The sequence below is a fragment of the Notolepis coatsorum genome (assembly GCF_963971535.1).
Source record: "Notolepis coatsorum genome assembly, chromosome: 4".
NCBI classification, from domain to species: Eukaryota; Metazoa; Chordata; class Actinopteri; order Aulopiformes; family Paralepididae; genus Notolepis; species Notolepis coatsorum.
Genome location: NC_140168.1, coordinates 75,691,203 through 75,704,565, shown reverse-complemented (window position 1 = coordinate 75,704,565; position 13,363 = coordinate 75,691,203). Strand labels below are relative to the sequence as shown.

The 13,363-nt window shown below is 46.6% G+C and overlaps 1 protein-coding gene across 1 annotated transcript in view; it reads right to left on the bottom strand.

Annotated features, from left to right (window-relative positions):
• Positions 1 to 13,363, bottom strand: part of fhod3a (formin homology 2 domain containing 3a) — a 103,340-nt gene that overhangs the window by 66,814 nt on the left and 23,163 nt on the right. Inside the window, exons 8-10 of the mRNA XM_084311988.1 lie at positions 3,312 to 3,725; positions 727 to 777; positions 204 to 338 (exon numbers count right to left, since the gene is read on the bottom strand). Coding sequence (XP_084168114.1) covers positions 204 to 338; positions 727 to 777; positions 3,312 to 3,725 — 600 coding nt within the window. The remainder of the gene's footprint in view (positions 1 to 203; positions 339 to 726; positions 778 to 3,311; positions 3,726 to 13,363) is intronic.

The window sequence follows — 13,363 nt, the reverse complement described above, 5'->3', positions numbered from 1 at the left end:
AAACAGTGTTGAAACTTGGGTGCTACAGTCTTGAGTGCATATATACATAGTAGCATAGTAGGTAGTAATATAGACATGGTAGATTCCTTAGTTAGCAAAGTGCAATGGTGGTTTTTCTTCTTCATTTCAGATATTGATTGAAGAAGTGGGTTGTGAGTTGTGCAGTTAGATTTTAACCATTGAAAACCCCTCTCTGGTCTCACCTGTGCTTGTTCCTCTCCTCCCGCTCTATCCTCTGAAGCCTCTCCTCTCTCTCCACACGGCGCCGCTCCCTCTCTGCTGCCAGAGACTCCTGGTGCTGCCGGTACGAAGAGGACAGAAGACCCCCCAGAGCAGGCCTAGAGAGGGGGGGGAGAGCGGGGAGAGGGGGGGGGAGAGAGAGAGAGAGGGGGAGACAGAGGGGGGGAGAGAGAGGGGGGAGAGAGAGAGAGAGAGATAGGGGGGAGAGAGAGAGAGAGATGGGGGGGTAGAGAGAGAGGGGGGGAGAGAGAGAGGGGGGGAGAGAGAGAGGGGGGGAGAGAGAGAGAGAGAGAGGGGGGGGGGGGGGAAGAGAGAGAGAGAGAGATGGAGAGAAACAGAGAGGTTGAGCAAGAGAGGTAGTCAGCGGACTGTGTGTATATGTGTGTGTGTGTGTGTGTGTGTGTGTGTGTGTGTGTGTGTGTGTGTGTGTGTGTGTGTGTGTGTGTGTGTGTGTGTGTGTGTGTGTGTGTGTGTGTGTGTGTTCACCTGGTGCTCGTGGGACTGCTGAGAGACGAGTAGGATTTCTGGCCTCCATTCCTGAGGAGGGAGAGAGGACGGAGGTGAGTGACCCTGAGGGGTCGCCAGACAACATGACACCCTGTCGGCTAAATCGCAAACTAGTGACAAACTAACGTGATACTTTGCTACTGTACACAACAGTAAGGGCGTTGGTGCGACGCTAACATGGCACCTTGTTAGAGACCAGTGTGGCGCATATTGACATAAAGACAGCGCATAAACTGTCCGGTATTGAACTATATGGGTATCAAGCAGGAAGAAAAACTGTCAGGTTTTAAAACTGTGTGGGGTACCCAGGCCTAGAACTGCACCCTGAGAGGGAGGTTTGAAGGGTCAAAGTGGGTATCAAACAGGAAGGAAGACTGTCAGGTTTGAAACTGTGGATACCAAACAGGGAAGGTAAAGACGACTTTAAACTGTTTTATTTTTATTTTTTATTTTTTCCTTCTTTTTCCGATTTTTCTCCCATCCCACTGTTAGTCGTTTTGCCAATTCCCAACCCCCTTCCTGGTTGTTGCGCACTTTCCCATACTGTTGGTCCGAGAGGCCGGAGACTGTCACATGCTTTCCTCCGACGCATGTGCAGCCAGCCGGCAGCCAGCCTGGCCGCGCAGATTCTCACTGGGAGAGTGTAACGTGTGGGAGGCCGCACTACCTCTCACCAGATCCTACCTTCGCTGAGCAGGCGCCCGACCGAACTGTAGGGGTCGCTGTCCACAACGCCCAGGACCCACCCACGGCTCCCCTCCCCCTAACTCAGCCAAACGAGTTAGTATAGCGATCAGCCAGAGCCAAGGCAATGCTGACTCTCCGGGAGTCGAGACCGCAGCCTCTTGCATTGGTGACAAGCACAATCTCTGCTACGCCACCTGACCGCCCCCGACTTTAAACTGTTAAACAGTAATCCAGAACTATTACATTGCACTGCACTATTGTATAATTTTACTGTCTATTATTATTGTATATTTTAAAACTGCCATAGAATCAAACCATAAACAAGGTGGCCTATTGGGATGTTAGATCCTAATGTGAAAAACTGTGATTTTATATGTCGGCACTTCTGCTGTGAAGCACTTTGAGCTGCAGTACTTCAAATCCCTCCCTCCATCAAATCCCGCTCTCCATCAAATCCCTCCCTCCATCAAATCCCGCTCTCCATCAAATCCCTCCCTCCATCAAATCCCGCTCTCCATCAAATCCCTCCCTCCATCAAATCCCTTTCTCCATCAAATCCCTCCCGCCATCAAATCTCTCCATCCCTCCCTCTACCCCTCCCTCCATTCCATTGTAAAGGGTATTAGTGGTAGTAGGCAGCCTTTCATTCATGACACACAATTACAGAGATAGTACTTGAGAGGGCACTGTTTACCACTTTAACAGGTACAGTGGTGATGTGCTTATACTGAAGTCATCACTGGATACAGATAACTGGAGACTCACATTATAACAACAACGGTATTGTTGTTCCTCTCTACACACACACACACACACACACACACACACACACACACACACACACACACACACACACACACACACATACACACACACACACACACACACACACACACACACACACACACACTTCACCCAAAAACAACGCAGGTTTATTTTGCACATTATCTCACACCTATCCAAAAACATTTGCACACATTAATTTAATTTGAGAGTAAATGATGATGATGATGATGATGATGATAACATCACTGGTGGCCATATTCACACTAATTTACTCTCAATAGCTGTCTAAACTAAATGAGTCTGTGCAAAACTGTTTTAGAGTTTTTAGATTGTGTGTGAGGATTACAGTATGTGCAAAATAAATCAGCATTGATTTCTGGTGAATTGCCCCTTTAAGAAGTGACACATGTGTTTCTATTGACACGCTGTATCTTTTTTCAACACACCCGTATGTGTGTAGTAAGGGACAACACAACCTTTTGTGTAAGGGTTGTTGCTGAAAATATGAACCCACGCAGAAAACCTCAACCTAAGGGAAGATTATTCACAATGATCTCCTGCAATCACAGTACTGTAAGTCACACACGCACGCACGCACGCGAGAAGTGAAAAGGACTATTTAGCACAAGGGTGTGAGAAGGTGTCATGAAAGGGGAAGTGAGGACATGAGGAAGGTGGAGAGAAAGATTCAACCAGGCATCAGCTAAGACAAGAGCCAGAATCACAAGTGAAAGTGAGGAAGGTGAAGGTGAGGAAGGCGAACTGCAAGTGAAAGTGAGGAAGGTGAAGGTGAGGAAGGCGAACTGCAAGTGAAAGTGAGGAAGGTGAAGGTGAGGAAGGCGAACTGCAAGTGAAAGTGAGGAAGGTGAAGGTGAGGAAGGCGAACTGCAAGTGAAAGTGAGGAAGGTGAAGGTGAGGAAGGCGAACTGCAAGTGAAAGTGAGGAAGGCGAAGGTGAGGAAGGCGAACTGCTTGCGTGTAGGACAGGTGGAAAAGGAGAGAGAGCAGGAAAGAAACCAAAACAACGTCTTCCATCACTTCCTGAACCGTGGAGTCGTGTGGAGACTTAAGTCCCGTCCTCCTCCCTCTGACCTGGGAGACGTAGTCTCGGGCTGCTCCTCCTCCTCCCTTGGCGAGGGCTCCTCCTCCAGGTCGTAGGAGAAGAGGTGGAAGGGAGAGTGGGGGAGATAGGGGAGCCTGTCCGGGGAGGCCCGCGAGGTGCCGCGCAGCGGGGGGCTGACCTCCGTGGTGGCCGGGACGGTGATGATGGACTTCTTCCTGGCCAGCAGGCTGGTGAGGAGGGAGGGCTCCGCGGAGGCCGGGGGGGTCGGGGGCAGGAGAGGGGAGGAGGTGGGAGGAGGAGGAGGAGGGTCGGGGGTGGACGGCGGAGGCCAGTCTGTCCTACTCCTCCCGTCCTCCTCTTTCAGTTTGTCCTCTTTCCTAGAGGTGATGGTGATGGATTGGAGGCTCGTTCTGTGAACTTTGGAAGTCAGGGTTCTAGCCATGCTGGGGAGGGAAGGATGGATAGAGAAGAGGAGGTGAATGAATGAATGAATGAATGAATGAATGAATGAATGAATGAATGAATGAATGAATGAATGAATGAATGAATGAATGAATGAATGAATGAATGAACAAATTAATGAAAAATATAAATGAAGACTATGGGGGCCAATGAGTAAGAACTGTAAGTATTTGAAAAAAACACGCCAACATAATGGGAAATGTGCTCACCGTCTTCTCCAGAGTCAGACAAGAAGATAGACACCAATTTCCTCTCTGTGCGTTCAATAGAAAGTGATCCGGCTGCAAGCTAGCCTAGCTTAGCACAGATGAGTGGAAGTGGATACGGACCACCTGCCTAGCTTAAACCTCCAGGAGCCAACGGCTAGGCTAGCTGGTCTGTATCCGCTTCCATTCATTTGTGCTAAGCTAGGCTATTTTGCAGCCGAGTAGCTTTCTAGTGAACGCACAGAGAGGAAACTCTGGAAAAGACGATAAGCACATTTCCCATAATGTTTTGGTGTGTTCCTTTAAACTTATATTGAGTCTTAAGATTGTGCAGAAAACAAGTGCGTACCAAATCTCCCACTAGGGTGACATCATTTCACTTTATTCCAATCTAACTGAACTTGTTTCAAATGTTGATATCTTGATACCTTGATATCTTGAGAACCGTTGAAAGAAGCTCATTTGTGTTCGAGAACATTTTCACTTCTTTTAATAACGATACTCCTCATCATGCATTATAAATGTGTTCATTAAACCACAATAACAGCTCATTATGGCCTACATCAGTACCAGGCTAAATTACAGCTTCTAACAGGATATAACATACATGAAGCTCGTACTAAGGAGATATGACATGTATGTTATAAGAACCTCTAATGGCTTGTAGACTGTGATAGTCTTTAAAGGTGCACTCATATCTCTTTAAAGGTGCACTCATATCTCTTTAAAGGTGCACTCATATCTCTTTAAAGGTGCACTCATATCCCTTTAAAGGTGCACTCATATCTCTTTAAATGTGCACTCATATCCCTTTAAAGGTGCACTCATATCTCTTTACAGATGCACTCATATCTCTTTAAATGTGCACTCATATCCCTTTAAAGGTGCACTCATATCCCTTTACAGATGCACTCATATCCCTTTACAGGTGCACTCATATCCCTTTAAAGGTGCACTCATATCCCTTTACAGGTGCACTCATATCCCTTTACAGATGCACTCATACCCCTTTACAGATGCACTCATATCTCTTTAAATATGCACTCATATCCCTTTAAAGGTGCACTCATATCTCTTTAAATATGCACTCATATCCCTTTACAGGTGCACTCATATCCCTTTACAGGTGCACTCATATCCCTTTACAGATGCACTCATATCCCTTTACAGGTGCACTCATATCTCTTTAAATATGCACTCATATCCCTTTAAAGGTGCACTCATATCTCTTTAAATATGCACTCATATCCCTTTAAAGGTGCACTCATATCTCTTTACAGATGCACTCATATCCCTTTAAAGGTGCACTCATATCTCTTTAAATATGCACTCATACCCCTTTACAGGTGCACTCATATCCCTTTACAGGTGCACTCATATCCCTTTACAGGTGCACTCATACCCCTTTACAGGTGCACTCATACCCCTTTACAGGTGCACTCATATCCCTTTACAGGTGCACTCATATCCCTTTACAGGTGCACTCATATCCCTTTACAGGTGCACTCATATCCCTTTACAGGTGCACTCATACCCCTTTACAGGTGCACTCATATCCCTTTACAGGTGCACTCATATCCCTTTACAGGTGCACTCATATCCCTTTAAAGGTGCACTCATATCCCTTTACAGGTGCACTCATATCCCTTTAAAAGTGCAGTCATATCTCTTTAAAAGTGCAGTCATACCCCTTTAAAGGTGCACTCATACAGATGCAGCACTGAAAATTCAGATCCCTTCTGCTGCCCTTCTGCTGCTCCTCTGCCACTTTAGAATTAGCACTCAGGTGTTATATTTCGGGGGCTGGTGGCTGGCTCCCAAAGTGAACAAAGGGAGGGTACTTCATTTAAGTGCTCCCCCAGGGAGGGGGTCGGGGGCTAGTGCCCTCAGACCCCCAAGATCATTTTTAATAAGTGGGTTCGGGGCAGTCTGACTTGGGGTACTGCCCATATATTAGTGTTGCAATGCATGATAAGTAAACAGTGAAAAAGGGAAGGAATCGGATGGAGCTGGGGCGTTTGGGACAAATAAAAGTTTAAGATGAAAAAGTCCTGCCAGCCTGATACACTGTGGGAGGCAGTGGAGGTGTGAAATCTGGCCCGGTCCAGAACAATAGGAGTCACAAAATCAGTTTGGCCCGTGGACTGGTGGAGGAGCAGCAGAGGAGCAGCAGAGGTTCGATTGTTCAGTGCTGGATCTGTACACATTCTCCACTAAACTAGTTACCGGTTCTGTTCAGGATTCTTGGAAAATTGGTGCTATCTAGCCAGCGAACCAGTCTCAGCCTCGTATTGTAGGTGAAATAACTATGCATTAGAAAAAATTTTCATGTTTGTAAGTTTGTAAGTATTTAATGTTTACTATTGGCCAATATTGTCCTCTGTCATCTTGTTATAACCAGGAAGTGCCAAATCTAGTGATCTTTGCACAAAATTCATATTTTTTCCGAGCAAATCTCTTAGTTACACGATTGTGTTAGCTAGGCAATGTTGTGTTTAAAGGTGAAATACTGTAGTATTTAATTTGGCCAAAGGAGATGGCTGGTCTAAAGTATAGCGGCAGAACACAAGATGTTGTCATGGTTTGCAAGGAAAACCTGCTAATCTTTTTGTTCCAGCTGGGAGTTAAAAAGTAGGTGCACAAACCGGAACAGAAAAAGGACATCAGAAAGGGCATCAAATAGTTAATTCCGCATAATTGTTTGTGGTTGAACCTACTGTAAAAGGTATTCATTTCAAACGATCTGAAATCTTACTGAGTGCACCTTTAAAGTCTTACCATAATTTTTTTATTTAGGTGAACTGTCCCTTTATATCCTAGAATACCTGGGGGTGGTCAGACTAGTCACACTATCAGCCCCCTCCTTCTCATCTGAATCAGACTCCGTCACCGGAGTCTCCTCTTCCTCCTCCTCCTCTTCCCCCTCCTCATGCACCTCCTCTCTGTGGAGGCCGGGCAATGAGGAGGGGGGGACAGATAGAGGGAAGGAAGGGAGGGAGGGGGGAGGGAGGGGTGGACAGATAGAGGGAAGGAAGGGAGGGAGGGGTGGACAGATAGAGGGAAGGAAGGGGTGGACAGATAGAGGGAAGGAAGGGAGGGAGGGGTGGACAGATAAGAGGGAAGGAAGGGATGGAGCGGTGGACAGATAGAGGGAAGGAAGGGAGGGAGGGGGGGACAGATAGAGGGAAGGAAGGGAGGGAGGGGGGGACAGATAGAGGGAAGGAAGGGATGGGGGACAGATAGAGGGAAGGAAGGGATGGAGGGGTGGACAGATAGAGGGAAGGGAGGGAGGGAGGGGTGGACAGATAGAGGGAAGGAAGGGAGGGAGGGAGGGAGGGGGGAGGGGGTTTGATTGAGGGACAGATGATGGGATAGATGAGAGAATATCATGCAAGGATATCATATCACTATAAACAAAGAGTGAGAAATGAGAGATGGATGGAAAGAGGTCGTACTGCACAGCTTTATCTTCCTTTCACAGTACTCTTTACAGACTATTTGCAGACTATGCTATGACATTTGAAGTCAAATTAAGTTGAAGCTTCCATACTGGTGGTACTGGAGGTCTGGCTACATGACTGTGAGAGAGAGACAGTGAATATGAAACAGGATGTATTCCCTTAAAACATAAAAAGGTAGTGCATAGATCCCATAACCCGGAAGGACATTTCCATAGGAATCTACTTTTTCTTTTTTTTTTTACTTCAAAAACCTTAACTCTAACCTATGGGATCTAGACACTATCCACAGACAACTAAGCCATCAATTCATCCATGAACCTCATGCTGTCTCACACAATCACACATGCACTTACGCACACGCACACACGTACTTACGCACACACACACACACACACACACACACACACACACACACACACACACACACACACACACACACACACACACACACACACACACACACACACACACACACACACACACACACACACACACACACACACACACACACACACACACACACACACACACACACACACACACACACACACACACACACACACACACAGAAGGCCGGCTGTCACAAAACAGTCACATCTAGAGACCTCAAAACCTACTCTAGAGAGGCCTTTAACCAAGAACTGGAGAGCATGGACTGGTCAGATGAACTCAGTGGAACTTCATGTGGAACACATGAAGAAACATGGCTTGGTTTCAAAACCAAATTCACAACAATACTCAACAACATGGCACCCCTAAGAACCACCAGGGTTAGCGGCTAGGTGGTGTAGTGGTCTAAGGCACTCGCCACCAGTGTGGAGACGCTAGGATTCGCGTGTTCGAATCCAGCTCTCCACATTGTTTTTCAGTTTGGCTGGTCGTCCGCAGTAATACACATTGGCCGTATTACGGGGAGGGAAAAACTGAAGGGTGGGGATCGAACGTTGTGAACAAGCGACTCCTACAAGTCGGTTGGTGCGCCTGCGCAGTAGAATCAGGAAGTGTCGGGGGCAGCGTGAGCCTCCCACGCGTTACTCCTCGACACTGAGAGGTCGAGCTGCGCAGGTGAAAAGATGCGACTGCTGTTACCTCAAGTACCGGAGGGGACTTGTGCTATGTATGACTTAGTCCTCACTGCAGCCGGCTTGTGGGAGGCAAGAAACAGCGTTCGTGACAGGGGAGGGTTGAATTGGATGATACGAAATTGGGATGGGAGAAAATATAGAAAAATGGGAGAAAAAGTGGATCAAAAAAAAAAAAAGAACCACCAGGGTTAAAAATTGCGCTGAGCCATGGATGCACACTGAAATACTGGCCGCAGTGGCCGCTATGAAAACCAGAGACAAAAAATGCTCGGAACTTTATAAAAGTCAGACAAAGCTTTCCAAAAGCTCAAACAGTGAACTCCAAGCCCACGTGGTTGAACAAAAAATTCAAAGAAACAGACTAAGAAATGACGTAAACACCATGATCAAAACCGGAAAAAATATTTTCATCAATGACAAAACTGAGGAAAACAAAAACAAACCACGTGAACGTTGGAAATTACTCAATAATCAACTAGGCTGCAGTAGAAAACTTAAACCAGATTCTCAAACATAAACATAAAGACGGACAACACGCTCATCACAGACAAGCTGGATGTAGCCAATTACTTAAACATCTTCTTCACAAACATAGCCACAACACTGGTAAACAAACTACCCTCCCACTCAGGGCATTATGGGGTAGAACACATAGTAGAATACTACAAAAACCTAGGGGTCCGCAAAGACGTCTTCAAACTAGAAATGGTAACAACCGATGAGGTACTCCAACTCCAGCGCCCTCCAACCTAACAAGGCCACTGGCCATGACAACATCCCCTCCAAATTCCTCAGAGACACAGCAGCCGCCATCACCCCAGTCATCACACATATAATAAACCTCTCTATAAAACAGGGACACGTCCCCAAGGACTTCAAAATTGCGAGAGTGACCCCTCTGCACAAAAAGGGCAGCAAATTAGACCCAGGCAACTACCGCCCTGTTTCTATTCTTACCTCCATCTCGAAAGTCATGGAGAAAATAGTCTACGAACAGGTCGAAAAGTACCTGGCGGAAAAACATCAAATCTACGAATTCCAATCTGGCTTCAGAACATCCCACTCCACTGACACATGCCTTCTCTATTTGAACGACCACATCAAACAAGAGGTGGACGCGGGCAAATACTGCGGCATGGTCATGCTGGACCTACAAAAGGCCTTCGACACTGTCAATCACTCCATTCTGATTGACAAGCTAAAAGCAATTGGTTTTGATGCAATCCTACCTGGAGGGGAGAGAACAGATGGTGGAGGTAAACGGTACTCTACCCCCCCCCCCCCCCCCCCTCACAGTGAGCTGTGGTGTTCCACAAGGAAGCATACTAGGACCGCTACTGTTCCTAATTTAAATGACATGTCGTCAGCTTGTGACTGCAACTTGTTCCTGTTTGCGGACGACTCAGCCCTGCTGGTCTCTGACAAGAACAAGTTGCAGGTTGAAAAAACCCTCAGCTCGGAACTAGGCAAAATCTGCATATGGCTCGCTGATAACAAACTATAATTACACATAGGCAAAACAGAGTCCATTCTCTTCGGTTCAAATAACAAACTCGGCTTCTCAGTTACAGTGGGTGACAATATTGTCACAAGGAAAGATGAAATATCTACCTGGGTTCCATCCTAGAGGCAAATCTTTCCTGTGACAAAATGGCATCCAATGTAATAAAAAAAGTCAACCAACGAACTAGATTCTTGTACCGGATCTCCTCTCTGGTAAACAAGAATACCCTGAAGACTCTGGCAGGAGCACTCATTCAAGGGTACTACGACTATGCTTGCACCTCATGGTACCAAAGCACCTCAAAGGCGCTAAAAACAAGATTACAAACATCACAAAAGAAACTGGTCAGACTACTACTTGACCTTACCCCTAGAACCCACCTCACCCCTGCCCACTTTGACAACGTAGGATGGCTTAGAGTAGACGACAGAGTACAGCAACTTGCAATGGGCCTGGTCTACAAGATACACTATACGACTAAGGTACCCATGTACATGTCAAAATACTTCCCAAAGGTCAGTGAATACCACGACCACAACACCAGAGGAAGCTCAACAAATCATGTTAAACCCAGATTCGGCTCAAACAAGGGACTAAACACGTTTCGCAATTATGCCACATCAATGTGGAACGCCCTACCCACAGCTATAAAGGATTGTGAATCCCTACCCACATTCAAAACCGCTCTTAAAGAGCACCTACGGGAGGCTGCAATTCGAAACTGGCCACCGTAAATGTCCAAACCCCCCACCCCCACCCCCTCCTAATTGACAGTCTCCTCCCCACCGCATGTATATATTCTCTCCCCGCCGTATGTATATTTCTCTCCCACCCACCCACCCCCTCCAAATGTACAGTCCCCTCCCCATCATATGTATATACTCTGTCAGGATCTATGGGTAACAGTACTGTATATTTGAATACCGTATATGTCACAAATGTATCAGTACTAAATACCTATATGTCCCTATGCCATAAATGTCATGTATGTTGAGTATGTCATAAATGTCAATATAAATTGAAAATGGGGGACCCTGATGTAAACAAGACAAACGTCTTTCTCTGGTCTGCATCCCCTTAACAATTGTGTGTATTGAGCCGTACTGTATTGTACCCATTCTGCAATCTGTTAAATAAAGTTTTCATTCATTCATTCACACGCACGCACGCACGCACGCACGCACGCACGCACGCACGCACGCACGCACGCACGCACGCACGCACGCACGCACACACACACACACACACACACACACACACACACACACACACACACACACACACACACACACACACACACACACACACACACACACACACACACACACACACACACACACACACACACCACACACACACACACACACACACACACACACTCTCCTCTCTCTCTCTCTCTCTCTCATCTCTCTCTCTCTCTCTCTCTCTCTCTCTCTCTCTCTCTCTCTCTCTCTCTCTCTCTCTCTCTCTCTCTCTCTCTCTCTCTCTCTCTTCTCTCTCTCTCTCTCTCATCTCTCTCTCTCTCTCTCTCTCTCTCTCTCACACACACACACACACACACACACACACAGCATTTGAATTCTAGCCATGCATAAGCAAAATTATGCTGACATGACAGTCCCTTTCTCGTACTTACACCGATCAGGGTCCGAAACCTGCTTAGTTCACACTTTGCTGACTGAGAGGAAATGATGGAAGGACAGGAGGGAGGTGCAGAGAGGAGGAGGGAGGTGTCAAGGGGGAGGTGAGGAATCGGGAAGAGAGGGGGTGATGAAAGAAGGGAGAAGGAGGAGAGAGGATGGGGGGAGGAGGTATTTACCTGAAGAGAACGGCTTCAGACAACAACTCTACAGGACTTGAAATTAACACTACAGTCGGCCGCCAGTCAAACGCTGCTCAAGTTTGGTTTCTGGCTGGTAAGTCCATTAATCACAGTCAGTCTCTGTTTTCATTTGACATGCTACTCTGATTAAATTAAAGGGGAATGCCATGCCACCCATTTGCATGGCACTGTCCACTTCCATTCATTGTGCTAAGCTAGGCTAACGTGCAGCCAGATAGCTTTCTACTGAACGCACAGAGAGGAAACTGGTATCTATCTTCTTGTAACTCTCTGGAAAAGACGATAAGCTAATTTCCCAAAATGTTGGCGTGTTCCTTTAAGTAAAAAGGAAAAAAAAGTCCCCTTTAATTGGCAGGCGAACATACTGTAGCCGATGAACAAATTAATTTCACGTCCTGCTGCTCTGCAGAGTGACCCGTTTGACTCCAGAACAAGTCTGTGTTAGCTCTGTTGCACCAATAAGCAATGTGGTGTCAAGTATTAGCGCCATGGACAAAACTGCAAAACTGTTGCTGAAAATATTAGCTTTTTTTATGCACGTCACATTGTTTCAATGGGTGTGTGTTTACATGCTATTCCATATGGGATAGTTCAGATTTCTTTTGACATAGAGTGATATGAAATATTTGCCAGTAGCGTAATCGATGCATAACTTAGCTTACTTACCGAAACCGCGGTCGAAGTTCTGTCTGTGTTTTCCGAGCGAGCTGTTAAAAGCTTCAGACGGGCAACCCAGGGGGTCCGGAAACAAACAAAACAAAAACGTGCCAACAAAGGTTTCAAACATTCACAACAGAATATTGTATTTCCGCTTGCTTCTTCTCTCAGACCGACGTGATGCACGGTGGTATAGTGGTTAACACTGTCGCCTCAAAGCTAGAAGGTCCTGGGTTCGATTCCCGTTTGGGGACCAGGGTGCCGTTGTTGCCAGTTACCCAGGTGGGGTATCTCCCGGGCCTTTCTGTGTGGAGTTTGCATGTTTCTCCCCGTGCTCACAAGGGTTTCCCCTCCCGATAAGATACACCAATGGAAAAACATGCACAACAGATCGCTAACGCTGTCGCCTCCCTGACGAAGACGGACAGGAGCACTTGGATTGGTCCCCGGGCGCGGCGCACGCTGCAGCCCTTGTCTGCTCCCGGCTGCCCTTTGGGGGGGGAAGACGGGATGGGAAGTGCAGAGAACATTTCATCAGCGACTCAGTGCATGTGTGTGTGTGTGTGTGTTCCTGTGGGTCGCCCATCGCATGTGTGTGTTAAATCTGCATGACAAATAAAGACTTCTTCTTCTTCTTCTTCTTCTTCTTCTTCTTCTTCTTCTTCTTCTTCTTCTTCTTCTTCTTCTTCTTCTTCTTCTTCTTCTTCTTCTTCTTCTTCTTCTTCTTCTTCTTCTTCTTCTTCTTCTTCGTTGGCTAAATAGCCTCAGTACGAGGAAATACACCAGCTTCCTCTATAAACTACAGAGTTGCAGGACATCGTGTCGGTCTGAGAGAAGAAGCAGGCGTTGAAAAGACACACATA